This window comes from Plecotus auritus (genome assembly GCF_963455305.1).
Source record: "Plecotus auritus genome assembly, chromosome: 9".
NCBI lineage: Eukaryota > Metazoa > Chordata > Mammalia > Chiroptera > Vespertilionidae > Plecotus > Plecotus auritus.
The window spans coordinates 22,379,075-22,402,456 of NC_137783.1; the positions used below are offsets into that span (position 1 = coordinate 22,379,075).

Below are 23,382 nucleotides of genomic sequence, written 5' to 3' on the forward strand. Positions count from 1 at the left end.
TAGTTGGTTCTCGGTTTCTCCTCTGCTGTCTTCCAGAACAGTGGCCAAAGCATGGGTGGTCCCTGAGAGGGGTGTGGGCACTCTGTGGACCCTCAGATGGATCCCTTTGGGATTTTTGTGGAGTCAGTGAGAGGCTGGGCTTTTCCCCTGCCTGGCTGAAGAGGATGGAGCTGAGAGACCCTGACTCTCCTCTTCAAGGTCCTCTCGTGTCTGGCCACCCTTCTGCGGAAGCAGGACCCGGAGGCCTGGGGCTACCCCGTGACACTGCAGGTGTACCACGGGCTGCTGAGCTTCACCGTGCACGCCAAGCCCAAGGTGAGACTGCTGGGCCCCCAGAATATGGGAATGGATCAGCCACTCAAGGGGGTGGGCGGGGCGGGGCGGGGCTGGCTTGTCTGAGTGGGATGGGGAGTATGACCAGAGTCCTGGGCTCTTGCCCAGAGGTTCTGTTTCTTGCCTCTGAGGTCCCATCTGCCCAGCTCCCAGAAAGTGAGGGGCAGCTCCTACAGGAGGGATGTTCACTGTCAGGCCCTTCTGAGTTTCTGCCGCCTCACTGGGTAGTGACAGCTTAGTGACAGTGGCAGGAGGGTTGAGGGGGGCTTTGGAGTCACACCGACCTGAGTTGGATGCTGGACTCACAGCTTGTGCTGCGACCTTAAGCAAGTCACTTAATCTGAGCCTCAGTTGCCCAGCTGTGAAAGATGGCTAATAATATCATCCTTGCTGTGAGGGTGTGGGGAGGCTCCGGTGATCCTCACAGGCCAGGTGCAGTTCCCGCTTAGGCAGGTGCTCAGTAATTGCTGGTTGGCCATCATTTCCTCCTGAAATTCAGGGCAGGAAGCATATAATAGTGATACCAGCCATAGTCATCACTCACTGGGCTGAGCACTGTTATCCCAGGTGGCTCATGCCTCTTTCCGTGGGTATCCATGTGAACTTTCCCTCCATTTCTTCAGGTCTCTGCTACAATGTCACTTTACTGGAGTGATACTTTCTGGCTGTCAGATAAAGAGCAATAGCCCTGCTTTATTGTCTGCAAAGTACTTTTACCTTCTGGTGTATGGTTGTTTGGTTCTGCCTCCCAAGTAGAACATGAGTTGTTTGCTCTGTTCGCTGCCACGCTGCCAGTACTGGGAACAGTGTAAGAACAGTGCTGGCTTGGTGGACGCTCGATGTTGCTGATGACTGAATGAATGAATGGCTCCCTGCTGTAAAGATGAGGACATGGAAGCTCAGAGATTAAGTTGCTTGGCTTGCTTAGGGCTGCGTGGTGAGTTAGGAGGATAGCAGGAATTAGAGCCAGGGTTTGTCTCACTCCATAGCTCTGGCGTCTGTACTTGAAGCCCAAGGTATAGCATTGACCATGTGGGTGGCGTGTGGTCACTACTTTTTGGTAGGCAGTTGTGCCGACCACCCCAGCTGCTGGTTGAATGCTGGCCCTGCCCTCACCCCCTTGCTTTGCTCCTCAGATCCGGAAGGCTGCCCAGCATGGAGTGTGCTCGGTCATCAAGGGCAGTGAATTCATGTTTGGTGAGAAGGCTCCTGCCCACCACCCTGCTGCCACGTCCACCGCCAAGTTCTGCATCCAGGAGATTGAGAAGTCTGGAGGTAGGAGCCCAGCTGAGGTTGGGGCCTGCGGGGAGGACAGAGCCCGCTGCAGTGAGTGGCTGGAGTCTCAGCTCCCCTTGCTCTGCCAGGCTCCAAGGAGGCCACCACCACGCTGCACATGCTGACACTGCTGAAAGACCTGCTGCCCTGCTTCCCGGAAGGCCTGGTGAAGAGCTGCAGTGAGACTCTCCTCAGGGTCATGACCTTGAGCCATGTGGTGAGCTCAGGCTGAGAGCCAGCCGGCAGGAGCACACTGAGGGTGGTCTGAGGGTAGTGGGGATCTAGCTGCAGACCCCAGGCCCGTGGTGCTGGCTGTCAGGGAACTCCCTGGTGAGGCCAAAGGCAGGGCCTGAGTGTCTCCCTGCCCTGGCCCTGCTCTTAGCTACAACCAAGGACTCCATCTCATCCCCAGTGTCAGGCAGGCTGGGCCGGCTTCTGGGTCCTGGGTCCAGTTGGGAGCTGGCCTCAGAGATCAGAGCAGAGTGAGCTGGAACTGTGGTGGGGCTGGTAAAGCGTCAGTCCTCTCCCTGCCTTGAGTTCTACTCGAACCACAGTCACAGTTATTTCTCTTTTTTTTCCTCTAAGTTACTGACATCTGTGTGATGATGTTAAAGATACATAAAAATGATCCCCTACATTTCTGCCATTCTAGCACAATTCTGGTCATCTTTATGTGTTCTCTTGTAGTGTTTACTCATACACATATTTTAAAGTATTTATTATAAAAATAGCATGATCACTGTTTAAAAGAGAAAAACTTTTCAGGAGTTTATAAAGTAAAAAATACACGTCTTTGTTTTCCCTTCAACTCTCCCTTCCTAAGATAAATAGTGCCAAGAACTTACTGTGTATCCTTTCAGACATTTTCTCTTCAGATAAGTTAACATACATGAAAGCATGAAATATAGTTGTAATTATGGTATACAAACCATTCATAACCTGCTCTTTTATCTTTTAGCCCTTTATGTTAAAAATACTTTGTTCATGCCCTAGTCAGTTTGGCTCAGTGGATAGAGTGTTGGCCTGAAGGGTCTCAGGTTCGATTCCAGTCAAGGGCACATGCCTCGGTTGCAGGGGGTTGCAGGCTTGATCCCCGGCTCTGGTTGGGGTGTGATTGGGAGACAACCAATTGCTGTGTCTCTCTCGTGTCGACGTTTCTCTCTCTGTGTCTCTCCTCTTCCACTCTCTCTCTCTTTTTTTTTTTAATGTTTTATTGATTTTTTACAGAGAGAGAGGAAGGGAGAGAGATAGAGAGTTAGAAACATCGATAAGAGAGAAACATCGATCAGCTGCCTCCTGCACACCTTCCACTGGGGATGTGCCCGCAAGCAAGGTACATGCCCTTGACCAGAATCGAACCTGGGACCCTTGAGTCCGCAGGCCGACGCTCTATCCACTGAGCCAAACCGGTTAGGGCATCTCTTCCACGCTCTCTAAAAATCCATGGAAAAATATCCTCAGATGAGGATTAACAACAACAACAAAAATACTTTGTTCATGTTTCTAGATTGTCTTTGTTTAAATCATTTAAAATTTTTTACTGGCTGCCAAGGTTTACTAAAGTGACAGTGCTCTGAGTGTTCAGGTGCGGGGGGCATGTTTGAGGGTCAGGGGGCTGAGTCTTCCCCTAGCTCACTCGCTGGAGTGGGAGGTTGAGGAGCCCAGGGCTTGTAGGTTGCTCACTAAGCTTATGTGTCCTCTCCAGCTGGTGACAGCCTGTGCCATGCAGGCCTTTCACAGCCTCTTCCATGCCAAGCCTGGCCCAGGTACCCTGCCTGCAGAGCTCAATGCCCAGATCATCACGGTGAGACTTGGCGATGGGGAGGGGGCATGGCTATGTTGGGGTGGGGTGGTCCTGTTCCTTGTCTGCAGGGTGAGGTTGAGTGGCCTGGGCTGGGCTGCCCCACTGCAGGAGAGTGGTAGACAGGCAGCCAGGAGACTCCACCAAAGCCACATCCATACCCACAGGAGCTGGAGGAGCTGACTCTTGAGTTGGTGGTAGTTAATTTATGATTTCAGCAAGGTCTCATGGGATTTTGAGCAGGAGTTCTCAACCTTAGGGATCTAGTGGATGGATTTGGGGAAAGTGCAGAGACTCCCCCACATTGTTTGCAAAATGTGTGCTCATGTGCATTTTTCCAGAGTAGGGCTCTTGTGGCTTTTGTCAGGTTCACAGTGGGTTGTGTGACCCAAGTTCTACTCCGCTGCTCCTAGAAACTTCCATAGAAGCAGAACTGGAAGGGTTCATGGAGCTGGGAGGCCAAGGGGGCTCTGCGTTCTGGGGCCACGTGTGTAGGCCTGTTAGTGGGACATGATGGGGCCTCGGGATGGAAGGGGTCTTTGTCATTGGGCTGCTGCTGAACGCATTTGCTCAGACACCTGCTTATTTCCTGTCTCGCCTCTAGGCCTTGTATGACTACGTTCCCAGTGAGAATGACTTACAGCCGCTGCTAGCCTGGCTTAAGGTCATGGAGAAAGCTCACATCAACCTGGTCAGGTAAGGTGAGGTGGAGGCGTGGCCCAGGGCCTCCAGTCAGGCTACCTGCTCTGCGGTGCGGATGGGAAGGACATAAGCTGGAAGCTGGAGGGGGTTCAGCTTCCTGGGGATGGCGGCAGTTTCGTGTTGAGTGTGTAGCAGCCACCTCCTATTTTATGAGGCACGGGGCTGGGTGGCACAGCCTGTGTTAGCTGGAGCTGATGCCTAAGTGTTGGCCAACTAGCCGCAAGGATGGGTCGAGGGTACTGCCCTTGGGTGGGGCCCAAGTGCCATCCTGATCTTGTCACCCCTGGCTGTCATCCTGTGCAGTTGGTTTCCTTCTCAGAGGATATCATCCACTTTGCAGCTCTCTCCCACTCCCCACCTGAGTTAATGGTCCCCTCTTCCGGGATAGTCCTGTGAGCCCAGTTTCTGCTTTGTGTCTCTGTCATAACACTCACAGTTGAACTTGACCATTTATTAGCAGTAGCCTCTTGACAATTCCACTTTTCCCAAGTAAGGCTGAGAAGAATCGGTGTGTCAGTTGGTGACTTGCATTTTGCCTGGAAGGAGGGTCTCTAAGGCCCCCGAGGTTCCACCTGTGTGTCTGTCCTCGCCTCCACTGAAGGGTTCCCGTTGGCCTGCTCTCCCCCCGCCGCCGGCACTATGTTTCATGGCATTGATCACGACCACCCCATGAAGAAGGCCTTAGCCCATTTCATAAACCAGAAACTGAAGCACTGTGAGCCAGCTGGTCTTGAGGCTATTCAGGGGCACAGCCAGGTCTGCCAGGCCCATGTCCTTCCTGTACCAGACCCTTCACCTTTCACCTGGAGGTGCTGGAAAATGGCAAAATAGCTTCATGCTTTGCTTCTCGGGATTTATCCCACGGGACTTCCACATTGTGTCAGGATGTTTGTGGTAGCACCGTGGTTAGTGGTAAAAAACCTAGAGACAGCCTAACTGTGCCTGGTTAGGAGGAGACTGGTTACATATAAACAGTGAAATACGAGGCAGCCGTCAGGGATAATTGAAGTAGGTGTGTGCGTGCTGATGTGGAAAGACCTTCAAGATACATTGAGAAAAAGCAAGGTGCAGAGCAGCATGGATGCTGTGATTATTTGCACACCCTGGAGCCAAACTACCAGGGTGTGAGTCCTCACCCTCCCTCCACTAGCTGGGTGGCCTTGGGCAAGTTACTTGACTTTGCTGTGCCTCAGTTTCCTCATCTATGAAATGTTAAATGTAATAACACTTAATCTCAGTTTTGCAAGGTTTCATGTTCTGTGTTTTGTTTGTGGGGGCTTTGTAGGCTTTAAATGAATGAATGCAGGTTATGTCAGTACTTGGCATGTGATAAATGTTACATAAATTTAGTGATTGTTATTACTATATACATATAAAAACTTCTGGAAGAGTACTGGAGAAACTTAACCTTGATTTTCCCCTGGGAAGTGCATCTGAGGGTCAGTTGGGAGAAAGGTTTGGTGAGGAAGACATTTTATACTGCGAGCGTCTGTTTGAATTTTTTTTACCACCTGTAGCTGTTACTTGAATGACAGCACTTTCTAAAATTGCCCACAAGAAGGGCCCTGTAGAGCTAGCTCCCCACATCAGTGACTGTCATTGGACCTGAGCCATCTAGTCCCCCAGGCTCAGGGCCAGCCCCGCCCCACAGAAGTGTTTTGTCTTGACAGACTGCAGCGGGACCTTGGGCTGAGTCACCTCCCTCGCTTTTTTGGAACTGCCACGGCCTGCCTCCTCTCTCCCCACTCACAGGTGGTCACAGCTGCCACCCAGAGCCTCCAGGTACCGCGCCCCATGAGCCCCAGCTTTAGTGGGGGGAGCAGAGAGCACAGTGGGTTCTGCCAGCTGCCTGTCTCTCCCAGAGCTTGCCTCAGACTCCAGCTGCATCCTGAGGAGGAGGTTCTCAGGGAGGGATGGCTTCCTAAAAGCTTCAGGAAGCAGGCCCATAGGAGGGCTCAGTGGCACTGGGGGGCTGCCTTGGGCTTAGACAGCTGCGGCCTCTTTTTGCAGGAGATCCTGAAGGAATGTGTCGCTCCTCACATGGCTGGCATCGGCTCTGTGACCTCCTCAGCCTCAGGCCCTGCCCAGTGTGTCGCCAAGATGTTCAGGTGAGAGCATAGTATCTGAGATAAGAAGGAATACAGTGTGCCTTGTAAAAAGTTCCTTGTAATGAGAGGTCTCTGCTTGTCACTGACTGGCCATGTGCACAGTGCCAGAGCAGCTGCTGTTGATTTGAGCCCTGGCCATGTTCCATGCACCATGGTGTGGTGCTCATGAGTGTGGACTCTCGGGCCAGTCATCTGGGACAAGCTCCTCCACCTCTTGATATCTCAAGGTCATCATCCATTAAAGGGGGCAGGTGAGGATTAGATGAGGTAATATGTGCAAAGTGGTCAGAATAGTACCTGGCATCCAGTTAGGTGCTCAGTAAATAGAAACTACTAGTAGTCCTGGTTCTAGATGATAGGTACTGACCCCATTTTACAGATGGACAAGCTGAGGTCACCCAACTAGAATAGAAAGCAAGAATAGAGTTGCCCCACCCCTAGCCCATTCTTTTCCCCACACTGACCCCTGTTGGCCATTCTTGCCAAAACCTCCAGGGGCTAGATTTTGGGAGATGGAGCCAAGCAAGGTGTGCACATGCAGGAGGGGCTGGGCCAGCCCTCCCTAGTGCAGCTTCCCATCCTGCCTAGACCACCTGTTCTTACCTTGCCATCCACATTAGGTCAGGCCAGGAAAGCATGGGCTTTGGAGGCCCAGTTTGGCCACCAGCAGAGTGACCCTGACAGGTTATTTCATCTCTCGGAGCCTCAGTTTCACCATCTGAAGATTGAACAAATAACCTGCCTCACGTGTTTTTCCTTAAGCTCAAAGGTACATAAATTAAACTCTTAGCACAGGGACAGAATGGGCACTTCATAAATGCTAGGTCTCCCCTTTGGCCTTTACAGAGCCCTGCCCTAGCAGCCAGCTGGCGTTCTATAGCTCATGGTGTAGCTGTTGACTTCCTGGCCAGGGCCCGGGGGGCGTAGCCATGGCCCTGACTGCCTGCTCCCTTGGCAGGGCAGTGGAGGAGGGCCTCACGTACAAATTCCATGCGGCCTGGAGCTCCGTGTTGCAGCTGCTGTGTGTCTTCTTCGAGGCCTGTGGAAGGCAGGCCCACCCTGTGATGAAGAAGGTGAGTTGGGGAGCTGCTGGGGCCGGGGAAGGAAGTGGTAGTTGGGCTTTTGGACTAGAAGGGGCCTGTGTCTCTGTTACCTCTGTACTTTAACTGCACCCACCACCACAGTGCCCATAGTAGGTGCCCAGTACTGTGCCCCCAGGAAGCTGACTGGGCCATCATGGGAGGAAAAAGAGGGGCAGGACCCCCGCCCACACACAGCTGCTCACTATTGTTGGCTGGAGTTGATAGTTTTGAATAGGGAACCAGTGTGATTCTCTTACCCACACCCGTTGTCTTTTAATTTTTAATCCTTTGAATTTTCTGTAATGAATGAGTATAGTGTTTTAAGCAGCCTTAGGTCTCAGGAAGGTGACTACATGCAGCCCAGAGTAAACCATCTAAGGGTAAGGGGTCAGCTTTGGGAGAGGGTGGGACCTGAGGACAGGCCGCAGGCACCTTGTCGGCAGGTGGAGCAGCTCCCGGCCTCATGGCACCTTCTTCACTGACCGCCGCTTCCTTCACGTGGGATGGCAGGCTCCTCGGGGCTGGCTGGGCTCTAATAGATGAGGTGGGCAGACCTGGCTTCCTCCGAGAGGTCATGAGGGGTGACCTAGGGCACGTATGTCAAACTCATGGCCGGTGGGCCACATGCCTCATTTATTTAACATGCCAGCTGCGAGTTTGACATGCTTGCCCTAGGGGGTCTGGGCTATGGTGCACCTGAGGGTGCAGCTCTTCTCAAGGGGCAGCCACTCCTCAGTGCCTGTTCGTTTGCTAGTTCTTGCACACAGGTCTGCCTTTGACAGACCTTGTCATTTTTCAAGATAAACTGGAAATCTACATTTGTATGTAAAATCTCCTGATTTTTACTTGTTATTAAAGAATACAGAATTTTTTTAAATCCTGGAGCATTGGGGAGGGGTCAAACAGTATCAGTGGGTTACATTTGGTTCCTGGCGTGTGACTTCTGACCCAGAGCTTAACCTGGGCTCACGCTTCTGACCTCATCATCTTAGAGACTTTGGCTCAGACTCAGCCATGGTGCTTGCTCGGCGAGTACATCTTGATGTATAATCTTTCATCTCTTTGCTCCAGTGTCTCCAGTCCCTGTGTGACCTGCGCCTCTCCCCCCACTTCCCCCACACAGCAGCTCTGGACCAGGCAGTGGGGGCTGCGGTGGCCAGCATGGGACCTGAGGTGGTTTTACAGGCTGTGCCTCTGGAAATTGATGGCTCTGAGTAAGTGTGACCCTGGTTGGCTTCTGTATGAGCCCTAAAAGGGTCAGATGGCTTGCTCTCCTGCAGGAGGGTGTCCATTCCTTTGGGTGAAGTCTCCGTGTGCCATGTGGTGGTCAGCGAGCGAGGCCAGAGTAGGCTCGACATGCTCCCCAGCTCAGCAGGGGGCGTGCTGTTGGTTGTGCTGCCCTCCAGGCTGTCACCCCTTCCTCACTGGGCCTCTCCTGCCTCCTTTCAGAGAGACCCTGGATTTCCCACGGAGCTGGCTGCTGCCCGTCATCCGGGACCATGTCCGGGAAACGCGACTTGGTTTCTTCACCACCTACTTCTTGCCCCTGGCTACCACCCTGAAGAGCAAAGGTATGGGGCCCACCGCAGTCCTGGAGCTCAGCCAGAAGGGGTCGGGAAGGCTCCTAGCCCAGCATCCCAGCCCTAGGCCTCCCTCTGCCAAACAGGTGACCCGCCAGTGCTTGAGTGCCTAATTCAGTGGGCTGCCCCTCCCCTCTGCTCGAAGGCATGGCCTCGCCTTCCCCATTGTAGGAGTCTGCCCTTGGCTGACAGACATTGGCCTGCTCTCCCACTAATGGAGTAATTAATTACACAAGCACACAGCGGCTTATACGTATGCAGAGATGTTCTAGCAAAAACCCTAACACAACCTACATGTCCATCATTGGGTTCCAGTGAAGTTAGTTATGGTAACACCATGATGTGTCCCAACATCACTGTGGGACACAATGTGGTCATTACAAAGAAAGAGACATGGGCGTATAGATGGTGAGTTGAACAGATCAGATTCAGATCTCAGCTCAGCCTCTGCAGTTGGTTGACTTTGGGCAAGTGTGTTCAATTCCTTTGGGTCTGCTCCTCATCTGTAAATAAGAATGATAATTGTGACATGAAGATTAAGTGAAATAATCATCTAAGTGCCCATTACACACCTGTCACACAGAAATTGTCAACTAAAACAAGGTTTCAGAACAATATATGTGTAGTACATCTTGCTTATGTTTTTAAAGATGTATGTCTGTTTAAAGAAACATAAGACCAATATATGGTGACAGGAGAAGATTTGACTTTGGTGGGCACGTGGTGCAACATACATAGCTTATAACATAGAAACCCACACCTGAAACCTATGTGTTCATGTTGCCCAATGTCACTCAAATAAATCCAATTTATAAAAAGAAACAAGAAAGTCAGAAGAGGTAGGGGCACGCCCTGGGTGAGTAAGACAATGGGGAGACATTACTTTCTGTATTATATAGGTCTTAGGTATTTATTTTTAATTAATTTGTTTTTTAATATATTTTTATTGATTTTAGAGAGGAAGGGAGAGGGAGAGATAGCAACATCAATGATGAGAGATAATCACTGATTGGCTGCCTCCTGCACACTCCCTACTGGGGATGGAGCCTGCAACCCAAGCATGTGCCCTTGACCAGAATCAAACCCGGGACCCTTCAGTCTACATGTCGATGTTCTGTCCACTGAGCCAAACCAGTGAGGGCGAGGTCTTAGGTATTTAGAAGGAACAGTTTCCATCTGTGGGGAGGAAGGAATCACCGACATTGACCTCATCACTGGGCTTTTGGTTTTGATGAAAATGGGGCCTAGTGGTTAGGAGGGTGCCCAGGGTCACACTGTGTCCTTTGTTACACTCCAGCAATGGACCTGGCCCAGGTGGACCGCATGGTGGAGTCCAAGATCTATGACACGCTCCAATGGCAGGTAAAGGGTCAGTTAGGGGGATGTGGGTTGGGTAGTGCGGAGGCGTGGGTTGTCATTCTCGTTTACCATCCCCACCCTCCCCAGATCTGGACCCTCCTGCCCGGGTTCTGCACGAGGCCCACGGATGTAGCCGCCTCCTTTAAAGGGCTGGCGCGGACACTGGGCACAGCCATCAGCGAGCGCCCAGATCTGAGGGTCACGGTGTGCCAGGCCCTGCGCACTCTTATCACCAAGGGCTGTGAGGCAGGTACGTCTGGGCTTTGGGGTCGGGGGCTGGTGGGAGGATGGCTGTGATGGCACAAGTTCCCTGACCCCCATCTCCTGGCTTGCTGTGACTCAGTGCCTGAGCCATGGTTTATCCTTTGCAAGGACCTGGGGTTTTGGCTGGGGACCCAAGGATGCAGAAAAACGCCCCTTTCTCTCTTTACCCCCAATGTACTGACATCTGGGGAGTTATCCAGTCAGTGCCGAAGGGTTTCACTGGCCCCCAGGACAGGAGCCATGGAGAAGCATAGGTCATGGTGGCACCTTGTTCTTTTGGCTCTGGTCTCAGCCTCTTCTGTCTCATAGAAGCCCCAGATCCATGGTCCTGTCACGGGTCCTCCTAAAGGATGCCTCTGGGCTACAGCCTGTGAGGTCATCTCCAGCCCCTTTTATGCAAACTTTGGTCCTCCTGCCAGAGGCTGACCGTGCCGAAGTAAGCCGTTTTGCCAAGAACTTTTTGCCAATCCTCTTCAACTTGTATGGGCAGCCTGTTGCAGCCGGGGACACACCAGCTCCTCGCCGGGCCGTGCTGGAAACCATTAAAACTTACCTTACTATTACTGATCCTCAGGTGAGCTGATGGACGGGAGAGAATGCTCCCAGGTGGGGAGTGTTGGGTCAGGAGCATTGGAAGGCCCAAGGCCCTACCCAGCAGGGCTCCCTTGGGCCTGTACCACCTGGAGAACAGGAGACCAGATTCCAGCAATGATGGCTGGGCCAGCGTGGGCTTGAGGCTTCTAAACGGGAGGGCAAGGAGGTATAGTTCTGTGACCTGCTGCTGCTCTGTATTTCTCTATTAAACAACTTCCTCCTTTCATCCCTGGGGGCTGCCAGTTGGTGAATGGTTTCCTGGAAAAAGCCAGTGAGAAGGTGCTGGACCCTGCTAGCTCTGACTTCACCAGGTAATATCCCCCACTTGAGCTGGGGTAGCCCAGGGAGCTGGAGGGTGTGGGTTCTCTGGAATAACTTAGGAAAGGCTTGAGATATTGAATGTCTCAGCTCCACTGCAAGGCTCGAGTGACTCCTTCTTTCTGGAGCAGCAGTATTGCCCGCTAGGGAAGGAGGGGGACCCTGGAAACTCACTGTCTGGGTTCAGATCCCAGCTCCACCACTTATGGGCTGTGTGACCTTGGATAGGTTACCCATTCTTTGCCTCTTTGCCGTGATCTACGATGGAGATGCGAATGGTACCTGCAGCAGGGTTGCTGTGAGAATTGAAGGGGTTGACACTAGTAAAGCACCTGTGGTAGTGTCTGGTACCTGATGAATCCTCGATTAGGTGCAAGCCATGATTATTTTCCATGGGCTCCTTCAAGGCCCCTGGTCCTCATCCTGACTCTCCCATCTACCCCTCACCCCGTGGACGTAAGGACAGTGTTAGTCTGTGCCCTTCTCCAGCCCTCGCTAAGCCCCTCCTTGGTCTCCTGCCCTGAGCAGATTGTCTGTCCTGGACCTGGTTGTGGCCTTGGCTCCCCATGCTGACGAAGCAGCCATTAGCAAGCTGTACTCCACCATCCGGCCCTACCTAGAGGTGAGCCTGAGGCTGGGGCTGGGGCCCCACAGCCACACGTGGGGAGGAGTGGGCTCCTTGGAAAGGGGGGGGGGCTGTCTTCTTTTCTTCATCCCTTGCTGCTGCCCAAGATCATCTGATTTCTTGTGGTGTTACTGTCCTTTGTACCCTGTCTAGTCCATCTGTCACATAGATGCCAAAGTGACTAAAATGCACAGTCGTGCTCAGACCTCACCTGCCGAGGTGAGGTCTGGTAGAAACACGGCCATACTCCTTTGCCTGGATCGCTCACTGGGCCATCTCAGCCCACCCTGATCTTCATTCTAATCACTCTCATTTCCCCTTGTCCATCCTCATCCCACCACCACTTGGCCTCCTTAAACTGTTTCAAGCATTGCAGATATAAGGGGCCCCTCTGTGCCTTTGCACGTGCTAGGTCCTCTGCCTGACATGCTGTGGCAAGCCACCAGGCAGAACTCAGGCCCGCAGTGACCTGAAAGCCATCGCCACTGCGACAGTTTAATAAGCAGTTAGCCAGAACATGCAGGCAGACCCAGAAGTCCAGGGCAGGAGAGGTGTCCTGGGGGAGCAACAGAGCATGCCCTTGGAACGGTAAGGGGTCAGGCAAAGGAGAGACAGTAGAAAGATGAGCAGGCATTGCAGGCCTGGTGCGTTCCTGGCACTGCAAGTTCATGCTGCTGGCATGAACATCACTTAGAGGGGGGTCAGTGGAATGGATTGGAAGGCTGGGTTGGCTTCTTTCCCCGCAGCATCTCCGCCTGGCGCAGAGTTAGCCTCCTGCCGTCCATACTCTGCTGGCCCTCTTGTCGGACCGCCTGAGCTCCAGAGGGCAGGGGCAGCTTCTCTGAATTCCCTCCAGTGCTAGCCTCAGTTAATGGTGACTGCTCTGTGAATGTCATCAGATGGGTGGTGGACTTCCAGTCCCCCCTCTTCATCCATCTGTGTCCTCCCAGAGCAAGGCCCATGGGGTGCAGAAGAAGGCCTACCGCGTGCTGGAGGAGGTGTGTGCCAGCCCCCAGGGCCCCGGGGCCCGCTTCGTGCAGAGCCACCTAGATGACCTGAAGAAGACCCTGCTGGATTCGCTGCGGACCACTTCCTCTCCTGCCAAAAGGGTGAGGATTCAGGGCAGCCCCGCTCTGCCCGAGGGAGGACGGGACACCAGGAGAGGACCACATCAGGGGCTGGGGTGGCATTGAGGGGGCCTGACCATCGTCCCTCTGCCCTGCAGCCCCGTTTGAAGTGTCTCATACATATTGTGAAGAAGCTCACAGCCGAGCATGAGGAGTTCATTACTGCCCTTGTCCCGGAGGTGAGGGTGCAGGCGAAGGTGTATGTATGTTTTGGGGGTTCCTTGGAGCGTGGCTCCTAAAGGCCTGTCAGGATCCAGGGGAGGGTCGTATTGGGAGTGGGGGTTGGCTCGACTCACTGTCTGGGAGTGTGGGTGCCTCATCCTGCTCACTCTGCTTCAGGCCACCAAGCTCAGGGTGGCCAGCTCGGGAGTGCGTGCTTACGGGGCTGTCTGGGCAGGTGATCCTGTGTACCAAGGAGGTGTCGGTGGGCGCTCGGAAGAATGCTTTCGCCCTGCTGGTGGAGATGGGCCACGCTTTCCTTCGGTTTGGCCCGAGCCAGGAAGGTGAGGCCTCGGTGACTCGGCTTGGGTGGATGCTCTGCTCCCAGACCCGGTGGGCCTGAGATGCAGCATGTGGGCTGGGGCAACTTGTCCTGCCTTCCGCCCTCCCAGAGGCCCTGCAGCGCTACCTCGTCCTGATCTACCCAGGCCTGGTGGGCGCTGTCACCATGGTCAGCTGCAGCATCCTGGCCCTGACCCACCTCCTTTTCGAGTTTAAAGGTACATGCTCTTTCTTGAAGGCCTGGGAAGCCCTCAGAGTAGGAAAATACCCAGGAGGTCAGACAGGGTGGCTACCAGGTAGGGGAAAGGTCAAGGGAGGGTGGAAGAAAAGCTGGAGCCAAGCCCGGCCGCCTCCCATCTCCTCTGCTGCCTCTCATCCCATGCTCAGAGTGGGTGGGAACAGGGCGGTCCCGGTTTCTGTCCTGGTTCTACAGTCCCCCTGGAGCCTGACTCTTCCCTCTAAAAGGGAGGAGAAAAGCAGCTCCTCCTCCTGGGGCGTCTGAAGGACCACAGGAGACACTCCTTGGAAGGTGAACAGAGCCAAGCGAGGCACACAGCAGTCCCTCAGTGTTAGCTCTCGCTCTTGTGACCTGGCAGGGTCTGGGTCTGGGTGTCTCTGACTGGTCCTCGGGCCCCCCCAGGCCTGATGGGGACCAGCACGGTGGAGCAGCTGCTGGAGAACGTGTGTCTGCTCCTGGCCTCCCGCACCCGTGACGTGGTCAAATCGGCGCTGGGCTTCATCAAGGTGGCAGTGGTTGTCATGAACGTGGCACACCTGGCCAAGCACGTGCAGCTGGTGGTAAGTGCCCCCTTTCCCCTCTGTGGGTGGTGACATGGCCTCCAGGCTGCCGTCATGGGACCAGTGAGCCTCAAGGCCAGCAGGTTTCAAGCGTTCTTTTAGCTACACGCAATCTTGTGCAACAGAAGGTCATGCAGGAGCCCTGGAAGGGACCAGTAGGGGAATGGCAGCCTGGTGGAGGAAGGAGCGCAGGACCCAGGCTGCTGCTTGTCACCCCCACCTCTTTGGCCCCTCCACAGAAGCAAGGGCTCTACAAGGCAGAGGTCTGTGGGCAGGGCCATCCCTCATTTTACAGACGGGGATAGTGAGTTCAGAGATTGCCCCAGGTCACACTGCTAGTGAGAGCAGCCCTGGGAACAGAACCCAGAGCTCAGGACTGAGACTCTGGGCTCCCCCAGCAGGGCCCTCATCTTTTTTTTGCCTCTTGCATTTTGGTCTTTGGGTTTGAGGCTCCTCTGGATACCCCTGCTGGGCTGTAGAAGGGCCTGAAGAGCCTTCTGGTATTGGGCCCTCTGGCCCCCTCTGGCTGCTCATAAGGCATGTAGCAAGATGGGACTGTCAGATCCTCTTGCTGCTGTACCCACTGCCTCAGTTTCCCTCTCCAGCTGGTTGAGTTGCATCAGACCTCCAGGGGGATCTTTCTTGCTGTCTTCATATCTGACCTTGGGTCAAGGCGAGAAGGGCCAGATGAGAGTCAGCATAGCCTGCCCCCACCTTCCAAAGCCTGCAGCCTAACTGGAGACCAGAGATGGGAGAACAGCCACAGCGGGTATCTGTTCTGCAGTTATTAGAATTGATAAAAGCCCTTCAAAGAATCGACAGGGCTCTATCCCCCATCCCATTGAGAGACACTGTAGATATTATCTGCCACCCACACGTTCCCCAAACCAGGCCACGTGAAGGCTTAAGAGCAGTCCAGCCAGAGATGAGCTCAGGGCGATAGAAGGGACATATGGAACCAAGAGAAAACTGGTGGTGTTGGGGGCAAAGTACAAGCCATGGAATTAGATCTGGGCTAACTCCTTCCTCTGTGGCCATTTAACAGCCCCTTAACTCCCTGTGCCCCAGTCTCCTCATCTGTAAATTGGGGATGATGATAATATCTGCCTCACTGGGTTGTTCTAAGGATTCGATGCGATGATGCATGTAAGGTGCTGAACACTGTTCAGAAGACTTTAAAGCTGTATAATCTTGGCAGGGTGGTCGGGAATATGAAGGCGGGTTTAGGGGGAAGGTGGGGTCTGCCCAGACTGGAGCCTCTTTGGAGCACGGGCTGAGCCAGGAACAGGGCCACTCTTGCCCTCACCTCTTAGCCAGCCCTGGTCCTCCCATTCCCTAGTCTGGACAGCTGTGTGGGGGCAGGCAGGTTGGGAGGCGCCCTCCCCCTGAAACCCTGGTGCCCTGCCCTGCAGATGGAGGCCATCGGGAAACTGTCAGATGACATGCGGCGGCACTTCCGCATGAAGCTTCGCAACCTGTTCACCAAGTTCATCCGCAAGTTTGGGTCTGTGCACTGAATGGGGGATTGTGGGAGGAGTTGAGGGGTTTTCCTCCCACCAGGGACCTTGCAGAAAAGGGGCCGGGCTGGGGACAAGTCTCTTCCCTGTCATTGGAAGGGCTCTGGCCGCACACCTGCTACTTCTGGGTGGCACACTCTGGCCAGTGCACCTCACCTGCCCTTCGCTGCCCCCTCAGGTTTGAGCTGGTGAAGGGGCTGCTGCCCCAGGAGTACCACAAAGTCCTGGTCAACATCCGGAAAGCTGAGGCGCGGGCCAAGAGGCACCGTGCTCTGACCCAGGCTGCTGAGGAAGAAGAGGAAGAGGAGGAGGAGGAGCCTGCCCAGGGCAAGGGTGACAGGTGAGAAATATGGTGGTGTCCTGGCAGCCTGGTCCCCCCCAACCCGGGGCCCGCCCAGGCAGTGCCCATCTGGCCCTGCCTTTTCTTGGCTTTAGCATTGAGGAGATTTTGGCCGACTCCGAGGACGAGGACAATGAGGAGGAGGAAAGGAGCCGGGGCAAGGAGCAGCGGAGGCTGAGCCGGCAGAGGAGCCAGGCGTGGCTGAAGGAGGGTGGTGGGGATGAACCCCTCAACTTCCTCGACCCCAAGGTGGCCCAGCGAGTCCTAGGTAAGCAAGAATCAGCTGGCCCATGAGCTCAGAAAGCAGGCTTACCTGTTCAGGGTGGGGGTGACCTGCATAGAGGGCAGTGGGAACCTCTCACCCTGACACATGCACACTCTTGTGCTGTGGGCACCCATCTGGGGCACAGACCTGGTCTTACTGGTTATGATGAGGGTGTGAGACTGGTCTTCCACCTCCTCACTGCTGGACTCTGCCATGCCAGCCACACAGCCTGGGACTGGCCGGGGCAAGAAGAAGGACCATGGCTTCAAAGTGAGCGCCGATGGCCGGCTGATCATCCGGGAGGAAGAGGAGGATGCTGCCACCACCAAGATGGAGGAAGAGGAAGGCTCTAAAGGTGGGGCCGCCTGCCCAATCTGGGAATGCAGCTGCTTCTGGCCTGGGCCAGGGCTGTGCGCGGTTGTTCATTCATTTATTCATTAGTTTGTTCATTCATTCAGACCATTTGTCATAGGAGCAAAGGTAACAGCTTGTATCTAAGGCAACTTTCTCAAACTCGTTGAGTTTCTCAAACTTTTTTGACCCAATTAAGAAATATTTTTGTGTTGTAATGCAGTCATTTATACAATTCTATAAGTCAAACAAAACTTTCAAAACACAGTACTTCCCCTTACCATGTGCGGTACACTCTCTTGGTCTCTCGTCTACTCTGTTCCGTTTCTTTCCTTCTCTTCTTCCTTTTTTCTTCTTCAAAAGTATAAACTTGGCTGAGGCCCAGAATCTCACTGAGAGGTAGAAAGAGCCACACTCAGATACTCTCAAGTGTCTGAACCCATTGTTTCCTGTTGTCCAGGAGCCCCCCAGGTGTAACATCTCCGAGTACTGTTGCGTCTTTCCTGATCCCTCTGTGCACATATCATCCATTAGATCTTCTAAAATAGACCTGTCTTCCTCTTTCTTTTTTGGTTCACACTTCCATGATCCCTGGGCACGTGACTCATGGCATCCTTTTAACCAGTGTTCTCCCGCTGCCCCTACCCCTTACTTACCAGCTGTATGACTGGACTTCATTTAACTTCTCTGTGCCAAAATGGGCATGATACCAATACCTGCTTCAGAGGGCTGTTGTGACGATGAAATGGGTAACCTGAACAGCACATGTGCATGCAGGGGATGAATGTGACGGCACTATTTCCTGATCTGGTCTCTCACCCTTGATAATTCCCATCTCTTTCCCCTTCTTGTGCACGATCCCGATGCTGAAAATGCCCCTCCCTCTCCTGCCTTCACACACCCTCCCGCCCTTTAAGGTCCAGCTCAGTCCTTCTTTAATGCCTTTCCCCAGCCCTTCAGCTCTCAGGCTTTGTTCCCTCCACTCGTGGCAAGTCCAGAGACTGCCTAGTCTTCAACACTTGGTCACGTGCTCTCTTGCGGCTGCATTGGATTGTTGATTGACTTTGTCTTCCCTCCAACTGGTTCATTTCATACTTTTAAAAAAATATTACTGATAGCTTTTTTATTTTTTATTTTTTGGTATGAAGTGTTTATTTTATTTGATAGCTTTTTAAAATCATGGTAAAATATACACATAACATAAAATTTACCATCTTAACCATTTTTAAGCGTACAGTTCAGTATATAGTTCAGTCGTGTTAAGTATATTCATATTGATATACAACTCATCTCCAGAACTTTAATCTGGCAAAACTGAAACTCTATGCATTAAACACTAACTCCCCATTTCCCCTCCCCGCAACTCCTGACCACCACCATTCTACTATCTATGAATTTGAATTTGAATATGAATATAGGTACCTCATTAAGTGTAATCATTCAGCATTTGTCTTTTTGTGGCTGGCTTATTTCACTTAGCATGTGCTCAAGGTTCATCCATGTTGTAGCATATATCAGAATTTCCTTCCTTTTTAAGGCTGGCCTTATTCTATTGTATGTATAACCACATTTAGTTTATCCATTCATCTGTTGGACACTTGGGTTGTTTCCACTTTTTGACTATTTTGAATAATGCTGCTGTGAACATGAATGTACAAATATCTCTTCAAGTTCCTACTTTCTGTTCTTTTGAGAATATACCCAGAGGTGAAACTGCTGGATCACATGCTGATTCTGTGTTTAATTTTTTGAGGAACTGCCACAGCCACACTGTTTTCCACAGTAGCTGCACCATTTTACATTCCCACCACCAGGACACCAGGGTTTCAATTTCTCCACATCCTTGTCAACACTTGTTATTTTCTGTTTTTGTTTGTTTTTATAGTAGTCATGCTAATGGTTGTAAAGCAGTATCTCATGGTGGTTTTGATTTGCATTTCCTTAATGATTAGTGATGTACAGCATCTTAGTATGTTTGCCGTGCTTTTGTATGTCTTTTTGGGAAAATGTCTACTGAAGTTCTTTTGCCCCTTTTTTTTAAAAAAAAAAAAATATTTTTATTGATTTCAGGGAGGAAGGGAGAGGGAGAGAGAGATAGAAACATCAATGATGAAAGAGAGTCATTGATCGGCTGCCTCTTGCATGCCCCCCACTGGGGAATCGAGCCCACAACCTGGGCATGTGCCCTTGACCAGAATCGAACCCGGGACCTTTCAGGCCATAGGCTAATGCTCTATCCACTGAGCCAAACCGGCTAGGGCCCTTTTGCCCATATTTAAATTGGGTTGTTTGTGTTTTGTTGTTGAGTTCTAGGAGTTCTTTATATATTCAGCATATTATCCCTTTATCGGGTGTATGATTTATAAATATTTTCTCCCATTCTGTAGGTTGCTTTTTCAGTCTGTTGATGTGTCCTTTGACACAAAGAAACTTGTAAATTTTCATGTAGTCCAATTTCTTTATATATATATATATACATATATATATATATATTATTGATATTTTACAGAGAGGAAGGGAGAGGGATAGACAGTTAGAAACATTGATCAGCTGCTTCCTGCACACCCCCAACTGGGGATGTGCCCGCAACCAAGGTACATGCCCTTGACTGGAATTGAACCTGGGACCCTTCAGTCCGCAGGCCGACGCTCCATCCACTGAGCCAAACCGGTTAGGGCTCATGTAGTCCAATTTCTTAATGTAGAACCAGTTTGTTGGTTCACACTTCTTTATATCCCCCACACAATGCCCAGCACATACAGGAAAAAAAAAAAAAAGTCCTCAGGTAGGAGAATAAAGTAGTCCTCCCAGCAAAGTGAAGTAGGGGTGCTGCAGGGGTGCCTGGCTCCCTAGGAAACCTGGGTTTACCTTAGAGTTGCAGAGAAAACTGTATTTACCTCAGAAGTGGGGTCACCACTTCCTTAAAGGGCTGTTGTCCCTGGGACCTAGGACGGGGAGAGAGGGTCAGTGTTCAGGGGTCTCGGCTCCCACAGAAGGACACAGGGTTCCTGGGAGGTAGCTGGCAGTTCCCTCGGCCTGATGAGCCAAGAGGAGGCAGGAAGGAATTGGGGGCGGGGGGAGCGCCTCTGGGAAAGCGGGGCCTCCTGTGTGCTCACAGGCTTCTCTTCCTTTTGGCTCCAGGGGAGGATGAAGAGATGGCTGACCTGATGGAAGACTTGGGTGTCAGGAGTGTGAGTAATTCCTGCTGACGGAGGGCCGGGCCCTCAGACCTAAGCCTTGGGCCTGGCAGCTTCTTGCGGTCTCACCTGTGCTTCCTGGCTGCTCAGTAGAGCCTCAGGGATGTGCGCAGCAGGCTGTCCCTGGGTGTGGTGTGTGTCTTCCACAGCAGTGTCATGGCGGACCATTCTGTGGGGCTTGGGAGGGGGCTTCCTTCATTGTTGGCTGGGTTATTCAGCTGAAAGAAGAAAGAGAAACCCCCTTCTCCATGAGGGGGGTGCTGTGTAGGCTGCAAGAGCAACTGCTGGCCTGCATGCTCCAAGAGGCAGCTCCCGCATGGGGTGGAGGCATCCACCATTGAGGGATGCTTAGAGCCCCACAATCACTATTTATCACCCCCATTTCCAGAGGGGCTCACAGAAGATAAATACCCTGCCCAGGGTCACCGCCTGAACCTAAATCCTGGCTTATATGTGAAGTGCATGGCACTTAGTGATGCTAAATAAGTGGTGACTGTTCTTACTGTTATTGCATTTTTCCTGGAAATCTTGTCTGGCCAAAGCCTCCCTGGTTGCTGTAGTGCATCCTCACATGTGGCTTTGCAGTCCTTCCACAGCCTACTCTTCCTCCGGGAGAGCGGGAACTGACCACACCCTCTGGGGAGGGCCCCACGGTTCAGTGCCGCAGGACTGGGCTCCTTGTCTCAAGGCACCGAGAAGGACCTGGGTGGCCACACTCACTCCACAGTTGGCTCATGGCAAATCATCACCTGCCATCGAGATCCCAGGGGCTTTACTGAATGGCAGTTGCTAAATCCCACTCCTTTGTCTGCAGTTATGACATCATTAAAATGCTGGGGGACAAGTGACAACTGCAGCTGCCAGCGGGCATAGCTGTGGCCAGGTGCCAGCTGAACCAAGAACAAGCTGAGCTGTCACCCTCTGATGCAGCCAGAGTCCCACTTCCAGCCAGTTTCTGTTTCTCCAGTAGGAGTCCACTCTGCTGTGTCCACGTTGCCCAGACACACCCTGTGTGTGCTGCAGCCTGCCTGGGGATCCCCTGGGGAGCTTGAGCCCCAGGAATCTGTAGTTTGAAGAGGCTTCCCAGGCATTGTGGCCCAGACCACAGTGTGGCTGCTAGCCCACGGATCTGAGGTCTTCTGCACAACATTCCTCTGCCTGGCCTCGTCATTTTTGAGGCTCAGATCTTCTGCTGGGCTGGGCTGGGCTGCTGTCAGGCCCACCTCTCCCCTTGGAGCACCTAACTGGGTGCTGTAGTAACTGCATGTAGTAAGTGCTGAGTCACTTCCTGTTGGATATAATTGGGTGAACTGAGCTGTCCTGTGCTCCACGCTCACAGCTCCTGGGATGGTAGCATTGTTGAGAGACAGTGATAACTGGTTGAGCAGGGCTTTCCCACCTGCCTGAGACTCCCTGGACCACAAGAAGTTGGTCCTGTGCCCTGCGTCCCCAGGGCCTGGCACTCAGTGAGTGTTTGACTCCTGGGGAGAGGGGAGTGAAGTTCATGTGAGGCAAAGGACTGGTAAAGCTGTTCTCTCCAAAGAGGCTGAGGACCTCATTTACCTGCTAGGAAGACTGGGGCTAAGCTAGGGTCAAAGTACCCAGAAGGGCCCTGTGCAGGGACTTCAGTGTGGAGAGGCAGAGCAGTGGAGAAGCCAAGACAAGCTCAGGCTCAGCAGTGAGGACCTGAGCTGGAACCTTGCTTCTGTCCTGCCTAGCTGTGTGATCTTGGATGGTTACTTATCCTCTCTGAGCCTTAGTGTCCTCACCTGTAAGTAGGGGATCAAGTGCTTGGCAGAGGCCTTTCCTGCTAATGCAGGTTATGATTGCTTTTACTGTTACCACTAGCGAGGATGACCACATCCCCTTGTTCATGAGCTTTGCTTATCCCTTTGTAGAAAAAACACCAGAAGCTCAAGCGTCAGAAAGAGGCTGATGATGAGGAGCTAGAGATGCCTCCTCAGTACCAAGGTGAGGCTTCCACTCTTTCTTGAAACTCTGTTCTCTGTCACCGGTATTCGGCAGGGTTTATTGTGGGCAGAGCCACGAGGTTGTACAGTCTGGTTGCACTCACTTGCCACCAGCAAAGATTGGCTTATACTTTGGCAATCCTCCCAAGTTAGCAATCCATCCACAACTGTGTTGAAGTACAGGCTGGAAATGACACTGATCTTGGCAATATATGGGTTCCTTTAAGCACAGCTTTCACGTCTGTACGATGGACTAAGAGCTGCCATTCTGTCTCACGGTGTTGGTGTGTGAGAAGGCCTATAGTGCCTCATTTTACAGATGAGGTTAAGAGGCTCCAGAAAGTTAAGAGACTTGCCTGAGGTTCGAGCTGGGAGTTGAACCCAGGTCTGTCTGACTTTGAAGCCTGTGTGCTTTCTCCTAGAACAAATGGAGCAGATTAGCTTGGCGGGGGGGTGGTGGTATTTTATGTTAGTGGAGAATATATGTTCTCTGTGGGTTCGAGTCAGTCTGAGGAGCCCTGTGGCCTATCAAGTAAGTGGACAGTCCTTCTGGAGAAAAGTATTTGTCCTTGGTTGTTAGGGGACAGAGCTAGGTTCCTGGCCGTGATCCATCTCCCCAACAGTTCTCCGAAGAGGTGTTCATTACCTCTCGGAGGAGGCTGCCCTGGCTTAGTCTGACTTTTGACCTCTATTCCTCCTCTAGCTGGAGGCTCTGGCATCCATCGCCCTGTGGGCAAGAAGGCTACACCCGGGGCCGAATACAAGGCCAAGGTAAAAGCTGTTGGTGGGGGCAGAGCGTGTGGGAAAGGGTGGGCATCTGTGCCGTCCTGGAGAGGCACCTGTGGAGCTAGACGGAGGTCTTGTTAGCATCTAAAGTCCAGACCTTGGGTTGGTTTCCAGAGCCACGAAAAGTCTTTGGCGCCACCTGAGGCACAGAATGAAGGGCAGGGAGGACGCAGAGTCAACGCAGGGTCCGGCAAGTGGGGAGGGGGGAGAAGGGGAACCCCGCACTCCTAGCTGACTCTGTTTCTCTGCATGAGCAGAAAGCAAAGGGTGACGTGAAGAAGAAAGGTCGGCTCGACCCCTATGCTTACATCCCCCTCAACAGAACCAAGCTCAACCGCAGGTATGATGCTGGGGCCGGGGCCTGGAGCTGTGCCCTGGAGGGCCTTATTCTCATTAAGCTCTCGATTCAATTGCTCAAATCTCTTCCAGTGTTTTAATTTTACTTTTTCACATGCACCTTCATGTAGTTGGTACCTACGTGTATTGTTA

The 23,382-nt window shown here is 52.5% G+C and overlaps 1 protein-coding gene across 1 annotated transcript in view; it reads left to right on the plus strand.

Moving 5' to 3' along the window:
• The window catches only part of RRP12 (ribosomal RNA processing 12 homolog), a 30,665-nt gene that overhangs the window by 5,626 nt on the left and 1,657 nt on the right, over positions 1–23,382 (plus strand). The window contains exons 6-33 of the mRNA XM_080687480.1: positions 199–315; positions 1,470–1,608; positions 1,698–1,825; positions 3,314–3,412; positions 4,014–4,105; positions 5,782–5,893; positions 6,122–6,219; positions 7,178–7,292; positions 8,373–8,515; positions 8,751–8,872; positions 10,179–10,243; positions 10,328–10,490; positions 10,924–11,078; positions 11,342–11,409; positions 11,945–12,038; positions 12,992–13,150; positions 13,267–13,347; positions 13,566–13,671; positions 13,780–13,887; positions 14,310–14,467; positions 15,880–15,971; positions 16,163–16,324; positions 16,420–16,592; positions 16,810–16,944; positions 20,082–20,131; positions 22,036–22,108; positions 22,811–22,878; positions 23,151–23,233. Coding sequence (XP_080543606.1) covers positions 199–315; positions 1,470–1,608; positions 1,698–1,825; positions 3,314–3,412; positions 4,014–4,105; positions 5,782–5,893; positions 6,122–6,219; positions 7,178–7,292; positions 8,373–8,515; positions 8,751–8,872; positions 10,179–10,243; positions 10,328–10,490; positions 10,924–11,078; positions 11,342–11,409; positions 11,945–12,038; positions 12,992–13,150; positions 13,267–13,347; positions 13,566–13,671; positions 13,780–13,887; positions 14,310–14,467; positions 15,880–15,971; positions 16,163–16,324; positions 16,420–16,592; positions 16,810–16,944; positions 20,082–20,131; positions 22,036–22,108; positions 22,811–22,878; positions 23,151–23,233 — 3,158 coding nt within the window. The remainder of the gene's footprint in view (positions 1–198; positions 316–1,469; positions 1,609–1,697; positions 1,826–3,313; positions 3,413–4,013; positions 4,106–5,781; positions 5,894–6,121; positions 6,220–7,177; positions 7,293–8,372; positions 8,516–8,750; positions 8,873–10,178; positions 10,244–10,327; positions 10,491–10,923; positions 11,079–11,341; positions 11,410–11,944; positions 12,039–12,991; positions 13,151–13,266; positions 13,348–13,565; positions 13,672–13,779; positions 13,888–14,309; positions 14,468–15,879; positions 15,972–16,162; positions 16,325–16,419; positions 16,593–16,809; positions 16,945–20,081; positions 20,132–22,035; positions 22,109–22,810; positions 22,879–23,150; positions 23,234–23,382) is intronic.